Source organism: Artemia sp. Qi Xiang Cuo, chromosome 1 (assembly GCF_049724085.1).
Source record: "Artemia sp. Qi Xiang Cuo chromosome 1, ASM4972408v1, whole genome shotgun sequence".
NCBI classification, from domain to species: domain Eukaryota; kingdom Metazoa; phylum Arthropoda; class Branchiopoda; order Anostraca; family Artemiidae; genus Artemia; species Artemia sp. Qi Xiang Cuo.
The window spans coordinates 28588669-28612844 of record NC_142794.1 but is presented as its reverse complement, the minus strand read 5'-3'; the positions used below and the strand labels follow the sequence as shown (position 1 = coordinate 28612844).

General features: G+C 35.8%; 1 protein-coding gene across 1 annotated transcript in view; it reads left to right on the top strand.

Moving 5' to 3' along the window:
* Tom20 (translocase of outer membrane 20) overlaps positions 1–22398 on the top strand; it is a 60552-nt gene extending 38154 nt beyond the window's left edge. The window contains exons 3-4 of the mRNA XM_089094338.1: positions 9787–9891; positions 22163–22398. Coding sequence (XP_088950464.1) covers positions 9787–9891; positions 22163–22279 — 222 coding nt within the window. The 3' untranslated portion in view covers positions 22280–22398. The remainder of the gene's footprint in view (positions 1–9786; positions 9892–22162) is intronic.
* The last annotated feature ends 1778 nt before the right edge of the window (positions 22399–24176 follow it).

Genomic DNA, 24176 nt, shown 5'->3' with positions numbered 1-24176 from the left:
AGATATCATCAGCAGAAAAAGCAGGGGGCTGAGAGGAGATCCCTGTGGTAGTCCTGCCTCAGGCGTTTTGACTGGTGAGAGTGACTGATATACCCAAACCCTAAGACAAAACCTAAGACAAACCCTAAACCCAAACCCATTGAAAGAAGGATTGCACATAGCTTCTCTTTAGTTACATTTCCACACAAGTCCTTTAGTTACATTTACAGGACACAAGTCCTGTAGGTATTCCAGCTTCACAGTATTATGTCCAAAAATATTTCAAGAAAAGATAGAAATTTCTCTTATAATTTTGTGGAAGGGGTATTGGCGATAGCAATGGCTTTTCTCACAACAGGACACAAAAGGCTAAAAATGGAATGATTCCATTCACCTGGTGGACAGAGAGCACACCTAATTTGCAATGAACTACAAGGCTTGGTTTTAGTAGACTCGTGAGGTTCAGCATACCTAGAGCACTTATGAGTACTTTTTGGAATTGCCCATACCTTTTGGAATTCAAAACAGCAAATTAACATCTTTAATTTTAGCTTTCAGATTTCTGTACATATAATCCAGACAAATAATTATTATAGCATTGCCACCTTTTGTGTGATCCTCAAACAAAATCTGCACCAATATACATGAGTCAAAACCTCTTGCAACATCAAGTGCACATAAAAGTAAAAATTCATTTTTGCCCATTTATAAGTAGAAAGAGAGCATGCTCTATATCTTATCCACGTTGGCACCCAAACTGGCATGGAGCAGCACAACAATTTTCTTCAATGTCTTTTTTAGAAATGACTCAAAGAGTTTAAATATAGTATACCAGACAAATAGGGGGATATGAAGTGCACTAAAAGGATTAAAAGATAATAAGCTCTCATGTGCTGATTTTCACCTCAATAAGTTTTCGAAATATGGGGGTTGTAAAACTAGAGATAAATTACCACAGATTGTGAGAAAGATTTTACAAAAATACAAAACATCTAGTGATTTTATGAAAACTTTAATTGAACTCCTTTAAAAGAAAGGGGAAAAGAGTGAATGTGATAATTACTGAGGAATTAAATTGGTTTCTGATTTTTGTGGGAAGCAAATTGCTTAGAATGATGATTCTTGTTTTACCAAGAGATGTTGTAGATGAAGTTTCAAGAGAAGAAGAGAAGAATCCCATCGTTTTCATCAGGAGTTAGCAGGGTTGTATCCTATTTTTGTTTATATAGGTTATTTTGATGAACTTGTTCATAATGAAGACAAAGGATATGAAAAAACGAGTTATTATATGAATAGCCAAGACACTCTTAGACCTTGACTATGCAGGTAATTGAATGTCCTGTGTAAAAAAAAAAATGTTATTAAAACAAATGATATTTTAGAGGTTTCAAGAGTTCTTGATGCAAGAATTGGTTGAAAAATTAGTGTTAAGAAGACTAAGATACTTAGGTCGGGGATAAATGAGATAAAGATTTCAGATCTTTGAAGAAGACAAACCCCCTCAAAGCCCTCAGGGCAAGGGTTGTAAGTTATGCCCTGGGGGCATATAAGGTTTATATAGAAAGCGTTGTCGTAAAAACTTCAAAAAAGGCAAAAAAAACTTCAAAATAGTTCAAATACCATGTAACGAAAATTCCGGGGTCGACACAGCCCCCCAGGGCGTGAGGGCAGGCGTTATAAGTTATGTCCTGGGGGAATATATAGTTGTTATGGAAGGGATGCTTGTAAAAGCTTCAGAGAGGGCTCAATTTATTGGAAATCGAAAGTTCTAGTTCAGTCTTTGACAGTCAAAAGAGATTGGAGGGCAACTAGCCCCCCCCCACGCACATTTTCCCCAAATGCATCCGATAAAGATTTTGAGATAGTCATTAAGTTAAAAATTGTTCAAAAGTCAGATATCAAAAACTCAGGTGTTGACACAACCCCCCAGGGCCCGGGGACAGGAGTTGTAAATTATGCCCTGAGGCATATATGGTTCTTATGAAAGGGATACTCGTATGAACTTCATAGTGGGTTTATTTGATTGGAAGTCGAAAGTTTGAGTTCACTTTTTAATCGCCAAAAGAGATCCAAGGGCAACTCGCCCCCCCCCCCACGCCTTCTTTTTCCAAACCTATCTGATGAAAATTTTTAGATAGACATTTTGTTAAAAAAAAAATAGTTCAAAGGTCGGATAAGAAAAAATCTTGTGTCAATAAAATCCCCCAGGGCCCGGGGGAAGGCGTTCTAAGTTATGACGTTCTAAGTAATGCTCTGTAGGCATATATGGTTCTTATGGAAGGGATGCTCGTATAAACTTCGGAGAGGGTTCATTTGATTGGAAATTGAAAGTTCTTGTTCAATTTTTAATAGTCAAAAGAGATTGAATGGCAACCTTCCCCCCCCCCCCACGCTTTCTTTTTCAAAACCCATCTGATGAAAATTTTTAGATATACATTTTGTTAAAAATAGTTTGAAGTTCAAATAACAAAAACTCCTGTGTCGACACAGCCCCCCAGGGCCCGGGGGTAGGCGTTGTAAGTTATGCCCTGGGGGCATATATGGTTGTTATGGAAGGGATGCTCGTATAAACTTCATAGAGAGCTCATTTGATTAGAAATTGAAAGTTCTATTTCACTTTTTAAGAGTCAAAAGAGATTGGAGGGCACTTAGCCTCCCCCCGCACTCCATATATTTTTTCCCAGAGGCACTTCATAAAGAAGGGGTCGTCGTTTAAACTTCAAAAGGGGCTCATTCGATCGGAAACTGAGAGTTCTAGTGCCCTTTTTAAGAATCAAAGGTGATCGGAGAGCAACTAGTCCCCCCAAGCTCTTTTTCCACAAATGTATCTGATAGAAAATTTGAGGTAGGCATTGCATCAGATAAAAATTTTCGAGATAGTCATTTTGTTAAAAATAGTTCAAAGCTCAGATAACGAAACTTTTGATTTTATAATTCAAAAGTGATCGGAGGGCAGCTAGAGCCCCCCGCCCTTTTCCCCCAAATGCATCAGATAAAAATTTTGAGATAAACATTTTGTAAAAAATAGTTCAAAGTTCACATAACAAAAACTCCTGTGTCAACACAGCCCCACAGGGCTGGCGTTGTAAGTTATGCCCTGGAGGCATATAAGGTTCTTATGGAAGGGATGCTCATATAAACTTCAAAGAGGGCTGATTTGATTTGAAATTGAAAGTTCTAGTTTACTTTTTATAAGTCAAAGTGATCGGAGGGGGGCTAGCCTCCTTCCCCCACCCCTTGTCCCCCAAATGCATCAGATAAAATTTTGAGATAGACATTTTGTGAGAAATAGTTCAAAGTTTAGATTAAACTTTGAACTAATTTAAGGATAAAAAGTGACCTTTAAGGGTCAAAAGTGATTGGAAGGCAACTAACACCCCTTCCACGCCCACCATTTCCCGAAACACATCCAATCAAAATTTTGAGATAGCCATTTTGTTCTACGTCGTTGATTTCGAGATATAAATTATGTTTTTGAGGAGGACACTCCCCCCACAGCCCTCAGGGCACGGGTTGTAAGTTATGTCCTGGGGGCATATATGGTTTTTATAGAAAGCTTTGTCGTAGAAACTTCAAAAAGGACTCCTTCGAGTGGAAATTCAAAGGGCTAGTGCCATTTTTAATAGTCGAAAGTGATTGGAGGGCAACTAACCCCCCTCTCACGTCTACCTTTTCCCCAAACACATCCAATCAAAATTTTGAGATGGTCATTTTGTTCAACGTAGTTGAAAATTTGGGACATTCGGTCTTTCAGGATGACAACCCCCCCCCCCCCCCCCAAACACGCACACACAGCCCTCGGGGCAAGGGTTGTAAGTTATGCCCTAGGGGCATATAAGGTTTTTTATAGAAAGCGTTGTCGTAGAAACTTAAAAAAGGGCTCATTCGATTAGAAATATAAATGGTTTGTGCCTTTTTTAATAGCCGAAAGTGATTGGAAGGTAACTAACACCCCATACACGCCCACCATTTCCCCAAACACATCCAATCAAAGTTTTGAGATAGATATTTTTTTCGACGTAGTTGAAAGTACTGTAAATTATATCTTTGATCAGGACACTCCTCCCACAGTCTTCAGGGCAAGTGTTGTTAGTCCCTGGGGGCATATATTGTTCTTATGGAAGGAATGCTCGTATAAACTTCAGAGAGGGCTTATTTGATTGGAAATTGAAAATTCTAGTTCACTTTTTGAGCGTCAAAAGATATCGGAGGGTAACCAGCTCCCACCCCCCCCCCCCCCACGCTTTTTTCCCCAGATGCATCCGATAAAAATTTTTAGATAGCTGTTTTGTTAAAAATAGTTCAAAGATCATGTAACAAAAACCTCGGTGTCGACACAACCCCCAGAGCCCAAGGGCAGGCGTTGAAAGTTATGCCCTGGGGGCATATATAGTTCTTATGGAAGGAATGCTTGTATAAACTTAAGAGAGGGCTCATTCGATTAGAAATTGAAAGTTCTAGTTCCCTTTTTAAGATTCAAAAGAGATTGGAGGGCACCTAGCCCCCTCCCCCTCCACGCCCTTTTTTCCTCTAACCCATCCGATAAGAACTTTGACATAGCCAATTTCTAAAAGTAGTTCAAAGACCATATAACGAAAATTCCAGGGCGGCCACAGGGCCCGAGGACAGGCGTTGTAAGCTATGCCCTGGGGGAATATATGGTTCTTATGGAAGGGATACTCGTAAAAAGTTGAAAGAGGGCTCATTTGATGGGAAATTGGAAGTTCTAGTTCATTTTTTGAGAGTCAAAAGAGATTGGAGGGCAACTAGCCCCACGCCTCTTTTTCCCCTTTTTCCGAAAAAAATTTTGAGACAGCCATTAAGTTAACCCCCCAGGGCCCGGGGGCAGGCTTTGTAAATTATGCCCTGGGGTATATACGGTTCTTATGAAAGGGATGCTCGAATAAACTTCAGAGAGGGCTCATTTGATTGGAAATCGAAAGTTCGAGCTCACTTTTTAATAGTCAAAAGAGATCCGAGGGCAACTAGCCCCCCCCCCCCTGATGCCTTCTTTTTCTAAACCCCTCTGATGAAAATTTTGAGATATATATTTTGTTAAAAATAGTTCAAAGGTCGTTTAAGAAAAAATCCAGTGTCAATACACCCCCCCCCGGGGCCCGGGGGAAGGCGTTCTAAGTTATGCCCTAAAGGCACGTATGGTTCTTACGAAAAGGATGCCCGTATAAACTTCATAGAGGGCTCATTTGATTGGAAATTAAAAGTTCTAGTTCACTTTTTAAGAGTAAAGAGATTTAAGGGCAACTAGCCCTCCTAATGCTCTTTTTCTCCAAAACCATCCGCCACAAATTTTGAGATAGCCCGTTTTTTGAATTTTTTTTTCAAACATTAGGTAACAAAAAATTCGATGTCAACACAACCCCCCAGGGCCTGGGGGTAGGTGCTGTGTTGTTCTGGGGGCGCATATGGCTCTTATGAAAGGGATGCTCCTATAAACTTCAAAGAGGGCTCATTTGATTGGAAATTTAAAGTTCAAATTCACTTTTTAAGAGTCAAAAGATATCTGAGGGCAACTACCCCCGCCCCCTACACACCCTTTTTATCCAACCCCTTCCAATACAAATTTTGAGATAACCATTTTTAAAAAATAGTTCAAAGATCAGATAACAAAAACTCCGGTGTCGACACAACCCCCAGGGCCTGGGGGGCAGGCATTGTAAGATTTTTCCTGGGGCTGTATATGGTCCTTATGAAAGGGATGCTCGTATAAACTTCAGAGAGGGCTCATTTGAAAGGTCGTTATAAGTCCTAGTTCATTTTTTCAGATTAAAAAGAGATTGAAGGGCAACTAGCCCCTCCTGCCCTCCACGCCTTTGGGTTTACTGGATGGATAGACACATCCGATAAAAATTTGAGGTGACCATTATGTTAAAATAGTTCAAACATCAAATATTAAAACTCCGAGGTTGGCTCCCCCACCCCCCAGGGCCCAAGTACAGGCGTTATAAGTTATACTCTGGCGGTATATATGGTTCTTATAGAAGAGATGTTCGTATAAACTTCAGAGAGTGCTCATTTGATTGAAAATAGAAAGTTCTAGTTCACTTTTAAAGAGTCAAAAGAGATAGAAGGGCAATTAGCCCCCCCCCCCTAAGCCCTTTTTCCCCAAACCCATCCGATAAAAATTTTGAGATATCCATTTTGTTAAAAATAGTTCAAACATCAGATAATAAAAACTCCGAGGTTGACACAAACCCATTTTTCACTTTGATATTGTTAGTTTGATACCAGTTTTGATACTTTGATGAACATAAACTTACCGAAAAATAAGTTTTTCAAAGAAAAGTAACGGCCATTTTAAACTTAAGCTTAGCAGATACAAATACCTGTTAAATTCAAACTCAAAACGACCAGAAATTAAAGAAACAGTCATAGCAAAAAACATACAATAGGTAATGATATAAATGAATAAATAGATCTTAAAGCGAGTAATGCTTAGACTGAATATGAAAATCAAGCTTAAAATGAAAAAAAAAAATATTTTGCTATTGAAGTATAAATGAAATTTAAAACGAACAGAAATTAAATAAAAAGTCGATGCAAACAAACATACAATAGATATTAATGTAAATGAATAAATAAATCTTAATACAAGTGAAACTTGAATTGAATATGCAAATCAAGCTTGAAACTAACAAAAATCACTACAAACAAGAGTTTGGGTATCGCCTCCTTCTTTCACTGTAAATGCTAAAACCTACTGCGTCATTGGCGCTTTACTGAAAACTATGCGTGTTGAACAGTCTTGGAAAGTATAAACAGCATCAAATTGAATATTTAATGTATAATGATATTAATTGTTGAAAGATCCTTCAGTTCAACAATTTATTTCACTGTAATTTTATTTTTATTTTCAATTCTGTAAGAACTGGAAAGAAAATATCTGTAATATAATTCGTTTTCAGTTAAGCACCAATGACGCAGTAGGCTTTTTGTTTTTATTTACAGTTAAGGAAGGGGGCAGTGTCCAAACTATGGTTTGTAGTGAAACTGTATTCGTCTTGAACAACTTTAGAAAGAACTAATAAATTAAACTGAATACAATTCCTAATCGGCTTCACAGACCTTAATAACCATCAATTTAATCGAATTTGCTATTTTAAACATACCCTAAGAGGCCATAATTGCTAATTCATTGATTCATGTATTTGCCACCACTCTCCAAGTAAAAGGCAAAAAAAAACTAATATCATGCTTACTAAAGTTATTCATTAATTACACTCATAAACACAGAAAAATGACTAATATTTTAGTATTCTGATCAAGATCTTATAACTCCTAGCCCCACTATGAAGCACAGAAAACGTCGAATAGGCCGAAACAACCTGTGGAATATTGATCTGTGTAGAAGATCGAATGTCATGATCGTGGATCAAAGATATTAAATTTGCTAAATTGTCAAAACATGAATAGTATTTGTATCATTGTGTCGCCTAAAAATAAACAATTGTAGGTGGTCTACCATGATATTGGTAATTATGAATACCAAGTGTATCCTCTTAAAATGTTGGTATGATGGAGAGGGAGAGTGGGTGAGATGAAAAGAAAATTTGTAAAGGAGTAAGGAAAATATTAGCAACCATGCTCAATCACATAATTAATATTTAAGCCAATAAATATTAACTAAAACACATAATGCCAATAACACATAATGAAAAACACATAATGCCAATAATTAACAAATTAAAAACACATAATGCCAATAATTAAGGTCAAGTAAATCCAGTCTTTGTTTCTTTTTTGGTTCTCAGGAACCCCAATTGTCATTTGCTTTTACTTCTGGGAGATATGCTGACTTCTTAAGTTTGACTGTATCTATTTAATCAATCCCAGGCATCTTACTTTTTATGCACCCTAACTTATGACTCTGCAACCACCTTTTTTTATGACTTTGCAACCACCTTTTTACTTTTTACCTTTTTCTTACTTTTTATGCACCCTATCTTATGACTCTGCAACCACCTTTTTTTTTATGACTTTGCAACCACCTTTTTACTTTTTACCTTTTTCTTACTTTTTATGCACCCTATCTTATGACTCTGCAACCACCTTTTTTTTATGACTTTGCAACCACCTTTTTAATTTTTACCTTTTTCTTACTTTTTATGCACCCTAACTTATGACTCTGCACCCACCTTTTTTTATGAATTTGCAACCACATTTTTACTTTTTACCTTTTTCTTACTTTTTATGCACCCTATCTTATGACTCTGCAACCACCTTTTTTATGACTTTGTAACCACCTTTTTACTTTTTACCTTTTTCTTACTTTTTATGCACCCTAACTTATGACTCTGCAACCACCTTTTTTTATGACTTTGTAACCACCTTTTTACTTTTTACCTTTTTCTTACTTTTTATGCACCCTATCTTATGACACGGCAACTACCTTTTTTTATGACTTTGCAACCACCTTTTTACTTTTTACCTTTTTATTACTTTTTATGCACCCTATCTTATGACTCTGCAACCACCTTTTTTATGACTTTGCAACCACCTTTTTACTTTTTACCTTTTTCTTAATTTTTATGCCCCCTAACTTATAACTCTGCAACCACCTTTTTTATGACTTTGCAACCACCTTTTTTTATGACTTTGCAACCACCTTTTTACTTTTTACGTTTTTCTTACTTTTTATGCACCCTAACTTATGACTCTGCAACCACCTTTTTTTATGACTTTGCAACCCCCTTTTTACTTTTTACCTTTTTCTTACTTTTTATGCACCCTATCTTATGACTCTGCAACCACCTTTTTTTATGACTTTGTAACTACCTTTTTACTTTTTACCTGTTTCTTACTTTTTATGCACCCTAACTTATGACTCTGCAACGACCTTTTTTTATGACTTTGCAACCAACTTTTTACTTTTTACCTTTTTCTTACTTTTTATCCACCCTATCTTATGACTCTGCAACCACCTTTTTTTATGACTTTGCAACCACCTTTTTACTTTTTACGTTTTTCTTACTTTTAATGCACCCTAACTTATGACTCTGCAACCACCTTTTTTTATGACTTTGCAACCACCTTTTTTTTTACTTTGCAACCACCTCTTTATTTTTTACCTTTTCTTACTTTTTATGCACCCTAACTTATGACTCTGCAACCACCTTTTTTTTATGACTTTGCAACCACCTTTTTACTTTTTACCTTTTTCTTACTTTTTATGCACCCTATGTTATGACTCTGCAACCATTTTTTTTTTATGACTTTGCAACCACCTTTTTAATTTTTACCTTTTTCTTACTTTTTATTCACCCTAACTTATGACTCTTCAACCACCTTTTTTTATGACTTTGCAACCACCTTTTTTTTATGACTTTGCAACCACCTTTTTACTTTTTACCTTTTTCTTACTTTTTATGCACCCTAACTTATGACTCTGCAACCACCTTTTTTTATGACTTTGCAACCTCCTTTTTACTTTTTATCTTTTTCTTACTTTTTATGCACCCTACTTATGACTCTGCAACCACCTTTTTTTATGACTTTGCAACCACCTTTTTACTTTTTAACTTTTTCTTACTTTTTATGCACCCTAACTTATGACTGCAACCACTTTTTTTTTACCAGCTGGATTGGAATTTCAATTGATAAAGAAATTCTTGGGTCCATCTAATGTATGATTCCTAATTTGATGTCATAAACACTATTCATTTTGTGTCCAAACTGTGACTTTCTCTGATCGATTTGCTGTAAAATAACTGTTCTACTTTCATGGACTTTTTCTGCTAGGAAATCAAGGAAAATGCAATACACGTTTAATTTCCCAATTTTTCTTTTCAGGTTCAGCTAGGTGAGGAACTTTTAGCCAATGGTGATCTTGAAGATGGAATTGAACATTTAAGTAATGCTGTTGCAGTTTGTGGTCAACCTCAGCAGCTACTTGCTGTGAGTCTTTCTTCTTATTGCATTGACGTTTATTAATTGTTTAAAAATTCTAATTGTAATCTTTGATTCGTAGTTCTGGAGCAGGCAGTATAATCTCATGACTCAAAAGTATTGGTTTAGTTGTATCATGTAGTATTTCAACATGTCGGCATTCAATGTTGAATGTACTGAATAGATGGGTTTTTTTCTGTTTCTTGTACATCAGATATTATGAGAAGGGGAAACAGGTTTTCGTATGTTGTTAATTTAGTACGTTTTTTAATGAGAAAGGTATGGATTTTTTAATGCTAGAATCTTCAGCCAATGCTTGAAGAAGAGAAATTAAATAGGCGAGGAAGTATGCAAAGTCGCCTACGTAATTTAAAATGACTTAGGATGACTAGAATGACATCCATCACACAGCAACATAAACTCTTCACTTTTTGGATATGTTTAAGACACATATTTTTCAATCCATTAAGTCAGTGCACTTGTGACATAATCGCATACAGTCAAGAACGCAAACCTGTTTCTTTTTATATATTAAACAAAAACAACAAAGTTTTTTCAACTGAAGATAAGGAGCAACATTAAAACTTAAAACGAGAAGAGATTATCACGTATAGGAGGGGGATCCCCCCCCCTCGTCAATACGTCGCTCTTTACGCTAAAGTTCGAATTTTGTTCCTTTCGTTTAAGAATGACTACTGAATCACAATGGCCGTCTAATTAGAATCAACAGCTCTGTTGAAAAGTACTTAAAAAAAACTTTAGCGTAAAGAGCGAGGTATTGACGATGGGTACCCCCTTCATATACGCAATAATTTTTATTCGGTTTAAGTTTTAATGTTGCTCCTTACTTTCGGTTGAAAAAACCTTTTTTTTATTTAATTTGTGATCGTTTTTTAAATAATTCTGGAAAATCCAGCTCCCTCTCCTTGGAAAAATTCTCCCACGTAACCCTCCTACCCCCCCCCCACCATGAAAATCCTCCTGCAAACGTCTGTATACTTCCCAATAACCAATGCTATATCTAAACAATGAGTAAAGTTCATAACTTACAGCACTTCCCTCTGGGACTGTGGGGGATTAAGTCATTCTCAAAGACATAGTTATTATATTTTTTGACTATGCTGAACAGAATGGCTATCGCAAAATTTTGATCGGGTGACTTCGGTGAAAATGAGTGTGGGAGGGGGGTTAGATGCCCTCCAATATTTTTGGTCACTTATATAGGGCACTAGAACTTTTAGTTTCAGATCAAATTATCCCTCTCCCGATCTTTTCAGATCACTGATATGATATGATCTCCCCAGGGAGAAAAAATCTAATAAACATGCATCTTTCTTCTTGTAAAAAAGAGAGAAAAAATGCAAAATTGCACATTTTTGTACATATGAAGTTTAAACATGTACAGAAGGGTTCTCTGGTATGCTCAATCTGATGGAGTGATTTTCATTAAGATCGCATGATGTTTTGGCGGTGTTTCTCCCTTTTTCAAAAATCGGAAAACTTTTCCCCGGATCGTCACTTTAAATGGATACCAATAAATTTTATAACTTTTACAAGTTCTGAAAAAACTTTGAAACTTGATTCTTTTGATGTATCTAATGTTATCAAGACGCTGTTTCTTACAGCTTCGGTTACTATCGAGCTGCATCGCTCCTTACTTACAGTTCGTTACCACAAAACTGTTTGATATAGGAAAAGCAACAACTTGGCGAATTATATGGGAAATACTTAACAAGGTGGAAGCTCATATAATTTTAGTCATACGATACGTCAGTCATATAATTCCTTCTAATTGAGAAATTCTTTAAGCCACAAGGTGTGGATTCTTTTTTTGTTCTCTGGATGCCATTGTCAGTAGAGGAAAGCCTTTAGACTGCTTCTCAGAATAGAATTTTGAAGTGAAAAAATAAGAGTACTACTACTACTACTAACAACTCACCGCAGCACCAAGCTGATTGAGGCCAACACAGCTACGCACGCTTAATGAATTTTATGTAACTGGAATCAGCATAAAAAGTTTTTTTTTCCTTTGCTATCAAAATTCGTTTTTTTAGAGTTTTAGTTATTATTGGGCTGAGTTACTCCTTACCAGCTCATAACCATGGACTTTAAGACTACATATAACCAATCAAAAAAAAAAGACTACATATGGCCAATCAGCCAACACCAATGTAATAGGCTACAGAGCTGGCATAGCGATAAAGAACACATTTTCTTTTTGGGATTTTTTGCTTCCTCCTGCCCCCCCCCCCCAGGCTCATAATATTGTCCTATATTTTCCTGTAGCGTATTCGGTTTCTGACAGCTGTTTAGATCACATCTTCTCTTGCTGTTCAATTTGTTCTTTTTCTCCTGTTTCTCAACTTTCTTTTTGTTATATCTTCTATGCATTTTCTCTCTTCCTGCCTATATCTGTAGAGGAAGGGGACTGATCCCTCCTTATCAAATCAGTCTGATGGACTCTCACATACAAAAAAAATTGGAATTCTTGGATCTTTAAACGCGTTTTCGGTGGTCCTGGGCTAAAAAATTGCTGATTAAAAAAAGTAACTTGGGCTTTTTTCAAAAGAAAAAGAGGGAAGCAAGATTCCGAAATTAACACAAGGAGAAATTATTTTCTGGTTGTAGCTTGCATATTTTTTTTTTACTATTACTATTTTTTTTTTTTACATTTTAATATGGTGAGAAAAAAAAACAGGATTCATATCCTTGGATTTTCCTGGCTTTTATTGTAAAGACATTTGCTATGAGAATCCTTCAATCTATGAAATTCAAGAATATCTATCTTACTTTCTATTAAAAAAAATATACAAGAAATGTTTTAAATTAAAATACAGTAGAATCTTGTCGCTGAAATATGCCCAGATACCATGTCATCCAGACTCTTTTTTAAAACAAATCTGTCTATATGCTTGACTATGGACTGTATACTTTGTCTAGCTGTCTGTTTCTCTTTTGTAAAGCAATGGTTATGAAGACCGCATCCTCATTTCGTGCGCACCGTCAATGAGAACCGTCATGCACCATCAATGAGCTTTAAAATTAGACTTTGAGATTGTTCATATTTTATAATTATTGCTTGGGAGATGTCCATCGTCTGCTATGGGTACCCCGCTAATGAAGTAAATTATCATCCAGTAATAGCTGCAACCTAGTAAAGAGCAAACTAGAGCTCCTAGTGATCAAAAATTGAAAAAAGTGTTTAAAAATAATCTTTCAAATGTAAATGAATTAAATTTGACACTGAGTCAGGAATAATAACTGTTAAACTTTAAACCATGTTAAACTTTAAAGTAAAAATTAACAAAACAAAGCAAATTCTACAAATGTGGATTCAGTTAAATGATAAATATCTTGTCAGATACAACTTTATCCTTATAAAGTTTATCTTTTATCTTTTCCGATACTACTTGCTTGAGCAAGATTGTTATTATTATTTTTGTTTATGGTTCTGATGGGCAAAATCACAGCTATTTTCTTTTTGTAAGATAGTATAGTACCTAGGAGGACTTATTTATTTATTTTTTCATTTTCAAAATATAATAAGATTTTTCCATCTTGCCCAAACCAGTGGATTAATGCCAAAAAGAAATGGCCAGTAAATACCTTTTTTTAGAAGCACATTTGAGTACTTCCATGTTAAGATGTGCTTGAGTTTATTTTTCTGCTCGAACATATTAGCAAATACCGAAGTATCCTGGGCATTTCTCCCTCCACATGATTGGTGGAATAAAATATAAACTGTTAACTTAATCTTTTTTATTTAATTGTTGTTTCATTGGGTTGCAAGCGCAACACTTTCGTTTCATTACTATTATTTTTCATTGGTACCGAATACGGTTTATTAAGAGAAAAATTAAATAAAAAAAACAAGTTTTTTTAACTGAAAGTAAGGAACGACGTTAAAACTTAAAACGAACAGAAATTATTCCGTATATGAAGGGGGCTGTCCCCTCCTCAACGCCTCGCTCTTTACGCTAAAGTTTTTTTATTGTTTTATAAAGCAGAGTTGTGAGAAAGAATCAAACTTTAGCGTAAAGAGCGAGGCGTTGAAGAGGGGACAGCCCCTTTCATATACGGAATAATTTCTGTTAGTTTTAAGTTTTAACGTTGTTCCTTACTTTCAATTTAAAAAAACTTCTTTTTTTTATTAATTTTTGAACGTTCTTGAATTAATGCAGGTTTTGATATTGGCTCACCGTACATGAATAATTAAAACAAAATTTGCATATTATATTTGGTTAAATGGCTTTCTCGAAACTTGTTTAATTTTATTTACGAACGTTTTTATTAGTAATAAATATACGTAACTTAGAATTAACTTACGTAACGAACTTCTATATTCATAAATTTTTAACACGTATATTAGGGGGTTCGCCCCCTAGTCAATACCCTTCTCTTTAAACTTTCGTTCGAATTTTTTTTCCAGTTCTTTAAAAATGACCTCTTACTCACAACCAGTTTACCACTTGAAAAACTTGTTTTTTTTTTTATTTAATTCCTGATCTTTCTCTTTAATAATACTGGGAAATCCGGCGCCCCCTTCAGAGCCAGGCCCCTTCCCCCAGGAAACCTTCCTTAATGGAACGATCCTTCCATATAGCCACCGACCCACTCCTTCCCCCACCTACCAGAAAAAATCTCCTCTGAAAAAGTCTGTATACTTCCCAATAACCAATACTATATGTTAACATTGAGTAAAGTTCATAACTTTCAGCCCTCCCCCTGGGGACTTTGGGGGATCAAGTCATCCTAAAAGACATTTTTATCATATTTTCGACCATGCTGAACAAAATGGCTATCTCAAAATTTTTATCGGGTTACTTTGGTAAAAAAATAAGCGTGGGAGGGGGACTAGTTGCCCTAAATTTTTTTTGGTCACTTAAAAAGGGCACTAGAACTTTTAATTCCCGTACCAATGAGCCCTCCTACGATATTCTAGGATTACTGGGTCGATACGATCACCCCTGGGAAAAAAAACAAAAACAAAAAAACAAATAAACACGCATCCGTGATCTTTCTTCTGACAAAAAATGCAAAATTCCACATTTTTGTAGATAGGAGCTTGAAATCTCTACAGTACGGTTCTCTGATACGCGGAATATGATGGTGTGATTTTCATTAAGGTTCTATAACTTTTAGGGGGTCTTTCCCTCTTTTTTCGAAAATCAGCCAAATATCCTCAGGCGCGTAACTTTTGATGGGTAGGACTAAACTTAATGAAACTTATATATTTGAAATTAGAATTAAAATCCGATTCTTTTGATGTATCTATTGGTATCAAAATCCCGTTTTTTAGAGTTTCGGTTACCATTGAGCCGGGTCGCTCCTTACTTACAGTTCGTTACCACGAACTGTTTGATTGTCAAGGGTTTCATTTGTGCGGTTTTTCTGTAAAGGGCAGACATGAGGCTTGATTGGTGAATATTATATTTTGAAAGGTTGTGTATAATTCTTGACTGGGACCAAAAAAGATGGTTTTTGCTTGTCCTTGAGGCAAAGGTTACACAGCGTGTGAATTAGAGCTTCGTTTTATTCTCATCTTCCAAGAGGAGTATCTGATGTTATTCTGTCAACTTTTCGTATCTTCGTTATTCTTTTTAAAGGACGTTCAAGAACGTAAACTGGGAGGTACCATTTTCAAATTGAATTTAGGGTCTAGAAGTAGCTAAGATGTGCAACGATTCCCTGCCTCCTTTGCCAAAATGCCTCCTTTTGGAAGTAAATGCCTCCTATTTCAAAGAAAATAGGAGTATTTTTCCACGGGTCTGAAAAGCTGCTTTCTGATTGGTTGAGTTTGTCATCTCGTTGTTGAAAGTGGGACTGCGGTAGAGGAATGGTATCACGTATGCCTTATAAACTCTATTAGTGCTTTAATTGATAAATAAATTGGAGCTTAAGCTTTGCCAGTTTCTTTTTTTTTGTGTTGGCCATTATGTTAGTTATATAGTCGCAAGACAATAAATAACCCTTAGACTATCCAACACCCTCTCCCCGCCCTTGCAACCTTCTTAACTGAAAAATCACGCAAAGTTTTCTAACATGTATTGTTTGAGGAGCCAGGTGCCCCAAGGCAAAATAACCTTGTGTGTGCATGCTTTTAGAAATAATAAATCAAGTAAGGTTTTATGTTTTTGGGAGAAGTAATCTATCAGTAGCTTGTACACATGGTCCATTTAAATATGTAACATTGATGCTGTGTTTAAAAAAGGAGAATTAGCTAGTTTGACGAAGAAATAGTTTGTTTTGGAGCCAGGTTCGACGTACGTGTCTTTAGCTTCTGAAAAAAAAAATCTTCTTGGGATATACTGTTTAAAAATTTTGCGGGTTGTAGAATTACAGCATTTATTTTATGGCGAAGAAATGAAATGGAAGGGTTATTTCTGCAACACTCAATGTTATTTAGGCAACTTGAAGTTAGTTTACTTGACTTGACTTAAGGCTCCTGCCGCGTTGGGGGCGACGTAGAGAGCGTCGCAACTCTGCTCCTCCAGGCTGATCGGTCTGCTGCTATTAGTGGGGCCTCGTCGACAGCAATGTTAGCCACCTCCAGGAATTTGTTGAGGCTAGCCTTCCACCTTGTCTGAGGTCTACCCCTCGGGCGAGACCAGCCATGAGCCTCAGGGTCAATATCATGGACTATTCGAGATGGGGTTGTCTTTAGCATACGCAGGAGTTATCTGAAGCATCTGAGAGCACGGTGCGCTGTTTAGACTGTGAATGGACCTTGGGAGGCAAGTGCTAGCAACCTTGCGTTGCTTTCAAAATTGTCCAATTAGAGTCCCTCAATCCGACGGAGCTGTTTCATCTGGCAGGTGTCTATCATGCTGAGGATCGCTGATTTAAGAGGCCAGGTTTCCGTTGCATAGAGGAGGACCGTGCTTACCGATGCATTATAAATTGGCATCTTCGTGCGCCTAGATATATGCGGCATTCTCCAGAGATTGTTGAGCCTTTCGACGATAGACGAGGCTTTGAAATTCGGCTGCACACCTCTTCCTCTATAGAGCCGTCATTAGACAGCACGGAACCAAGATAAGTGAAGTTATTACAACTTCAACAGGAGCTCCGCAAACAGTTATGTTCTCAGGGGGCGAGACTGGGCTTGGGGGCTCAATTGTCATTATCTTCTTTTTAAGCCATTTTATTTTCAGCCACACTTTTGCTGCCTCTTCCTAGTTAGTTTAGCTGCTTGTTATATTTTTCAGCCTACAGGAGACAGAGGAGGAAACTGATCAGACAAAGTGAAGCGTGTCTTGCTTCTTCACCTGTTTCTCTCCTTCATTATTTGTTCTGCCTTGGATTTATAACTTTTGACCCCGGTTGATATATTTTAGCTACATTTTAATACGTAACTAAATAAAATAAAAAACTTTTTTTAACTGAAGGTAAGGAGCGACATTAAAACTTAAAACGAACAGAAATTATTCCGTATCATGAAAGGGGCTGTTCCCGTCTCAACGCCCCGCTCTTTACGCTAAAGTTTGATTCTTTCTCACAACTCTGCTTTATAAAACAATAAAAAAACATTAACGTAAAGAACGGGGTGTTTAGCAGGGAACAGCCCCTTTCATATACGGAATAATTTCTGTTCGTTTTAAGTTTTAATGTCGCTCCTTACTTTCAGTTAAAAAACTGGTTTTATATAATTTCTGAACGTTTTTGAATTAATGCAGGTTTTGAATTTGACTCACAGTATATGAATAGTTAAACCGAAATGTGCATATTAATTTTAATGTGCATATTAAAAAAAAGTGCACGAAATGTGCACTTTTTTTTAACTAATAATAATCTTATAATAACCTAAGTTCGATTTTTGTTCCAGTTGTTTAAGATTGACTCCTGAATCACAAAGGCTGTTTCATTAGAATATAACCTCTTTTAAGAGGAAAAAAAGAAATTTTAGCGTAAGAGTAAGTCATTTAAGAGCGGTATTTTCTCTAAAATACGTAATATTTTCTGTTCCTGTTAAGTTTTAATGTTTTATCTCACTTTCAGTTGAAAAAACTTGTTTTTATTTAATTACTGATCGTTTTAAAAATAATGTACGGAAATCCAGATACCCCTCCATGGAAAATTCCCTTCTCCCACGAGAAATTATCTGCATGGAAAGATTCTCCCACGTAACTTAAATTAGTGATATTTGCGGAACTAATTTTGTAAGGCACAGTAACAAAACGGCAGACGACATTGAAATTATCTTTATGGAAATAAAAGTAAAAAATTTAAAAACGCTGAAGTCACTGAAAAAAGTGAAAGAAAAGATCTTTAAAAGGCCCGCATAGTAATCTACGCTTGTTTTAAGTTTTAATTTTATTTCTTACTAGAAGTTGAGAATAACTTGTTTTTATTTAATAACAACCACAAGCCGAAGACGTACATTATATTTGGTTTATTATCACATAAAAATCATAGCTATGAAGCTTCTTAAGGTAAAATTAAATGTAAGATTGGCCGGAAAATAACAGATTATTACTGTAATTATTACTAAATTATTACTATAATTAGTAATAACAAATTATTTCTTATATCGGCTATTATTTAACAAAATTCGAACTTTAGCGTAAAGAGCGAGATAATGACGAGGGGGCGAAGTTCCTCATGTAGATAATATGTGGGGTTCGCCCCCTCTTCAATACCTTGCTCTTTAGGCTAAAGTTCAAATTTTGTTCCAATTCTTTAAGAAGGACCCCTGAATCACAAAGGGCGTTTAGTTAGAATAAATAGCTCTTTTGAAATTATTAAAAATACTTTAGCTTAAATAGCGAAGTATTGAGGAGGGGACGAACCCCCTCATATACGTAATAATTTCTGTTCGTTTCAAGTTTTAATGTATTACCTATCAAAAGTTACGTGCCTGAGAAAATTTGCCTATTTTTGGTAAAAGGGGGAAACAGCCCCTAAAAGTCATAGAACCTTAATAAAAATCACACCATCAGATTCAGCGTCTCAGAGAACCCTATTATAGGAGTTTCAAGCTCCTATCTCCAAAAATGTGGAATTTTGTATTTTTTGCCAGAAAGATGACGGATGCGTGTTTGTTTTATTTTATTTTTTTCAAGGGGTACTCGTATCGATCCAGTAGTCCTAAAATATCGTTAGAGGGCTCATTCGAACGGAAATTAAAAGTTCTAGTCCCCTTTTCAAGTGACTAAAGAAATTGGAGGGCAACTTGGCCCCCTCCTACGCTCATTGTTTTTCCGAAGTCACTCAATCAAGATTTTGAGATAGCCATTTTTTTCAGCATAGTCGAAAATCTAATAAATATGTCTTTGAGGATAAATACATCTCCCACATCCAGGGGGAGGGCTGCAAGATATGAAATGTGGCCATTGTTTACATGTGGCATTGGTTATTGGTAAGTAAACAGACGTTTTCAGGAGGGACCTTTTCTGGGGGGAGGGGGCGGAGGAGGGGGTTACGGGGGATGATCTTTCCGTGGAGGATGTTTCCTTGTGGGAAGGGACATTTCTATGAAGGGGGCCCGGATTTCCCAGCATTATTTAAAAAACGATCAGAAATTAAATAAAAAAAACAAGTTTTTTCAACTGAAAGTAAGGAGCAACATTAAAACTTAAAAAGAACAAAAATTATTACGTATATGAGGGGGTTCGCTTTCTAGTCAATACTTCGCTCTTTACGCTAAAGTTTTTTTAGTAGTTCAAAAGAGCTGTCTATTCTAATTAACCGGCTTTGTGATTCAGGGGTTTGTGATTCGAACAAAATTCGAACTTTAGCGTAAAGAGCGAGGTATTGACTAGGGGGTGAAATCCCTAATATACGTAATAAACACATGCGAATATAGAAGTTCATTACGTAAGTTAATTCGTAGGTTAGCCTAAGTGTGATCAAAATTTTGATAAAGTCATTTAGCCAAAAAAAAAAATAAATTAATATGCCAATTTTGTTTTAATTATTCATGTGCGGTGAGCCAATATCAAAGCTGCATTAGTTCCAAAACGTTCAGAAATTAAATAAAGCAAATTTTTTTTAACTGAAAGTAAGGAGCGACATTAAAACTTAAAACGAACAGAAATTATTCCGTATATAAAAGGGGCTGTCCCTCCTCAACGCCTCGTTCTTTACGCTAAAGTTTGACTCTGTCTCACAACTTCATTTTTTAAAACAATAAAAAAAATTAGCGTAAAGAGCGATATATATATATATATATATATATATAAAATCAGCATAAAAATCCTCTTCTTTTGATGTATCTATGTATATCAAAACTCCGTTTTTTTAGAGTTTCGCTTACTATTGAGCCGGGTCGCTCCTTACTTACAGTTCGTTACCACGAACTGTTTGATAGAAATGGCTTAACTTTGTATATTTTTGATTAGCCTATCTTACGCAGTGATTATATATTTGCAAATTATTAGCCGTTGGTCTAATCTTTTGATACAATCTCTTAGAAAATTATTTTAAGAGATAGGGCATCCACGAGGAAACAAAGTTCTGAACAATTTCAGTTTTAGTGTTTCTGGGTGGAACAAATAACTACGAAAGAATAAAAGACCTGCAATGGTAGAGTTGTTTGCTATTTTTTTCCAAAAAAATTTTTTTTTTTTTTAGGCTTTTTTTTATGTTTTTTTTTCAACGAAAAACCAAATTAACCGACATATTGTTCGAGTAAATCCTCAGAGCCCACAAACATTGAATTTTAGACCTCCCCCCCCCATCCTCAACTTTGACCTTAGTGGTGCTTTAAGCCAATATTGTTAAGAGTAGGCTACGGCGTAAACTTACAACCATCCCCAACCTCCTCTATAATTACTTGTAATTTACTGTAATTCTATTGAAAATAATAGAAAAAAGACGATTTCTAGGCTGATATTTCTATTTTCGCATTAGACGAATCTAAGGGGGGGGGGGTCATCAGGTTAATTTAGATACTTACATTGTTGAAGTAAATCGGCCGACAACAACCGAAGGTAATTAACTGAAAAGAGGATTTTTCTTTTTTACAGAGAATGTGTTGCAACCGAACATCAAATATTACTTTGATAAATGAAATGCATGTCTAATATTATTTAGTAAGATTTCTCCAAGGTTTATGAATATCTGGAGTAAAAAGTCAAGAAGAACATCATGGGTTGTTGCCTGAAAATGACGGTTGTAAACAAAAAGGGTGTCTAAGTAGTTTTAACCCCACCCCCTTCCTCCTTTGTTGGAAAAGGCAAGGATAGTATTTCTTTGCTATACCATGAATCATCGTAACTAGAGGACAAAATCCAGCAAGGAACAAAATGAGAAATAATTTTGGGAAAACATTGACCTAATCAATCGGTCTGTCCCCTCCATTTGTCTTTCTCTCTGGATTCAACGTTTACAGCTGCATTGTTGGTTTTGCCAACAGCTGCATTGTTGCAGCTGTTTACAGCTGCATTGTTGTTTACAGCTGTAATTTAACAATGTAAACATTTTGTATTTCTTTTACTTATTTGGTGCTGTCTCTGTTTACAAGAATGTATAATGTAGTAATAAGTAGTAAACTAAACAATGTTATTTATCTATTAATCCCTGTATCTATCATAAACAAAATTATCTACAACCTTGATTCAACTCATAAAAGCCAGGGTGGAGGGAAAATACGTGGAGGCAATCTATTCCTGCATGGAGATACAATTACAAATTTCCGAAAGAAGTGTCAATTTTCGCGGCAGAAATCATTCTTTTGGATGCTTCGATCTATTTTCACCCCTCTCATCAGGCAGTGAAGAATTATATCCTTAACAGATTATTGTTGCTTGTAAAAACTGGTATAAAATTTTCAGGCATTTTTTGCAATTTGAAGAGGGAAGAGCTTCTAACAAAATGTTGGGTTGTAATCTGCTTGTAACCGAGGCAGAGGATTTCTTTTCATTCGATAAGGCGGTAGTTCAAATAATTTTGATTTGAGGGGAAGGGGGCTCCAGCTATGAAAGCGTTTTTACTCATTGTATAACCGAAAGTATGTATTCCTATCTAGTTTTCTACTAAACTGGTTAGTCACTGGCTAAAGCCTTCATGGATAAGATTGTGCAGATTTCCACTTAACCAATTGAAACAATTAAATTTCATTTTCACTGGCATCGATACTTAATAAAAGTACATAGCCTATATACCTAACTAGTACTCTTAAGGCATTGTGTTAAAAGTGGTGGAAAAAAGCAGCAACGCCCAAACAAATGATAATTGGATATCTGTGTTATGTTTATTTTTTCATCTTAAACTAGTATTGATGGTAGTATCGCTGAATTTATAACATGAATGATTTTTCCGATGTATGGTTTGTTTTCAGGTTCTACAGCAAAGTCTGCCAGCACCTGTATTCCACCTGATGCTGCAGCGGCTACCAATAGCTGGTCAGCGTTTGTTAGAAGGTTCTTCTGGTATTCAAGAAGAAGAGCTTGAGTGAGAAAAAGAGGCCTATTGTTGATTGTCTTCAATACAATGATTCTTCTGATGATTTTTTTAAATTTCTGGTTTTGATACCTCCCAAGATCCCTAGCGATTATAAATGAGCTTGATACATTGTCTATATGTAGTTTAATTGGTGATTAGTAACTGAAGTGGGGATTTGAAAAGATGACACTTCAACAAGCTTACAAATAGTTTCATAACGCTAAACTGTTTGTATTGGAACTGCTATTACTAATTGTTCAGCTGCATGCTGCTGCCACGCTAGTGAGCCCTCATCATACCTTGCTTAAAGATTTTGCTTTGGCTATTTCTCAAGAAATCTCGGGAGATTTGAGTCTTACTACTGCCTAATCTGATGTGTTGATGAATGCCCTTCCAAATACCCTACCCTTTTTTCATGAAGTTTGTACTGAATGCAATCAAACAACTTCGTTCTGGAAAATTCGCGCTTGACATCTCTTCCCTTAATGTTTAAACCTAATATTATTCTTAAATAGCTCCTTTGAAACTATTTCCAGGGAAATTGTTTTCTCTGGAAATACCTGTATTTCATCTTTCATTAGTTCCCGTCGTTTCTTTTTTTTTTTTAACAATTACCACTTGAAGCCACAAATAGTATTATCCAGTAGTGGTAGCAGTAATCTGTGCTACTTTTACTTACCCATTTTTATACAAATTCTATTGTATATCACGTACTTGTCTTTCAATGCGTATTAATTAAAAAAACTTTCCACAATATAAGTTTTTCAAAAAAAAAAGTGAAGAACTCCATTAACCAAAAATGAGCAAAAATAAAATCAAATAATCTACCAAGCGTAAAACTACCACAAATCAGCATCGATAAATAAATGAAACCCAAAACGAACAGAAATTACAATAAATAACCGAGTCAAACTCAAAATGAGTAGAAATTAACATGAGTAGGGCTCAAAACCTCTATGCCTTCCCAAGGCCAGAACATAATTTGCACTTTACTGAAAAAAAATACAAATGAATGTGCATTGTAAGTTTAATATACATAATCTGATATTTATTCCTTAAAATGTTAATAATATTTGATCTATGCCTTCCCAAGGCCAGAATATAATGTGCACTTTACTGAAAAAAAATACAAATGAATGTGCATTATTAAATAATATAATATTTGATTTATTAAAGTTAAAAAAGTGAAAACATTTAATTTTTTTCAGTAAAGTACAAATTATGCTATATATTATGCTATAACTTAGGTTATTGTGATTTTGCTTCGTCACCCTACTCACAATCTAGATGGTCATAGTTCGTTTTTATTTAGTTCAGCATCTGCCTGAATATTCCTTGAAAGGTTCTCCTGAATACCCTTAGCTTGTATAGTAGCAATAGCTGTAGTAGCATTAGTAGCAGTATGCACATACCACATTTCTTTCAACAACCCCTTCAACACACAATGAAATGTTCAACTTATCACCATCAACCGGTTCTGAAGCATTGCTGATACGTCCTCTTGACAACCTGTGTGAGCATAATGTGTTTCAATTTAGTTCAATACAGTTACAATATTGCCCACAATTTTCGCCTTAATACCCTCAGGCTTATTAGCAGTAGTAGTAGCACCAGTAGTTATAGTAGTAGCAGTAGGAGTAGAGTTAATAGTAGTAGTCCTAGCTTTAGTAGTATTAGTAGTAGCAGTGCTGTGTACCGGGGTAAATTTTACATCGTTTTCAACTTTAAGGCCCTCTAGGAGTTGCTGGGTGGTGAAAAAAAAAATATGAAGCTAGTGCCAAAAGTGCGGCTTTTGTTACGAGATGGCAGCCTGAGACGCTTAATATTGCATCTCTGACGCAAGTACTTAACAATACGACATCATCGTAAAACATTTTTAACGATAATGTTGATTATCAAAGTCACCTGGC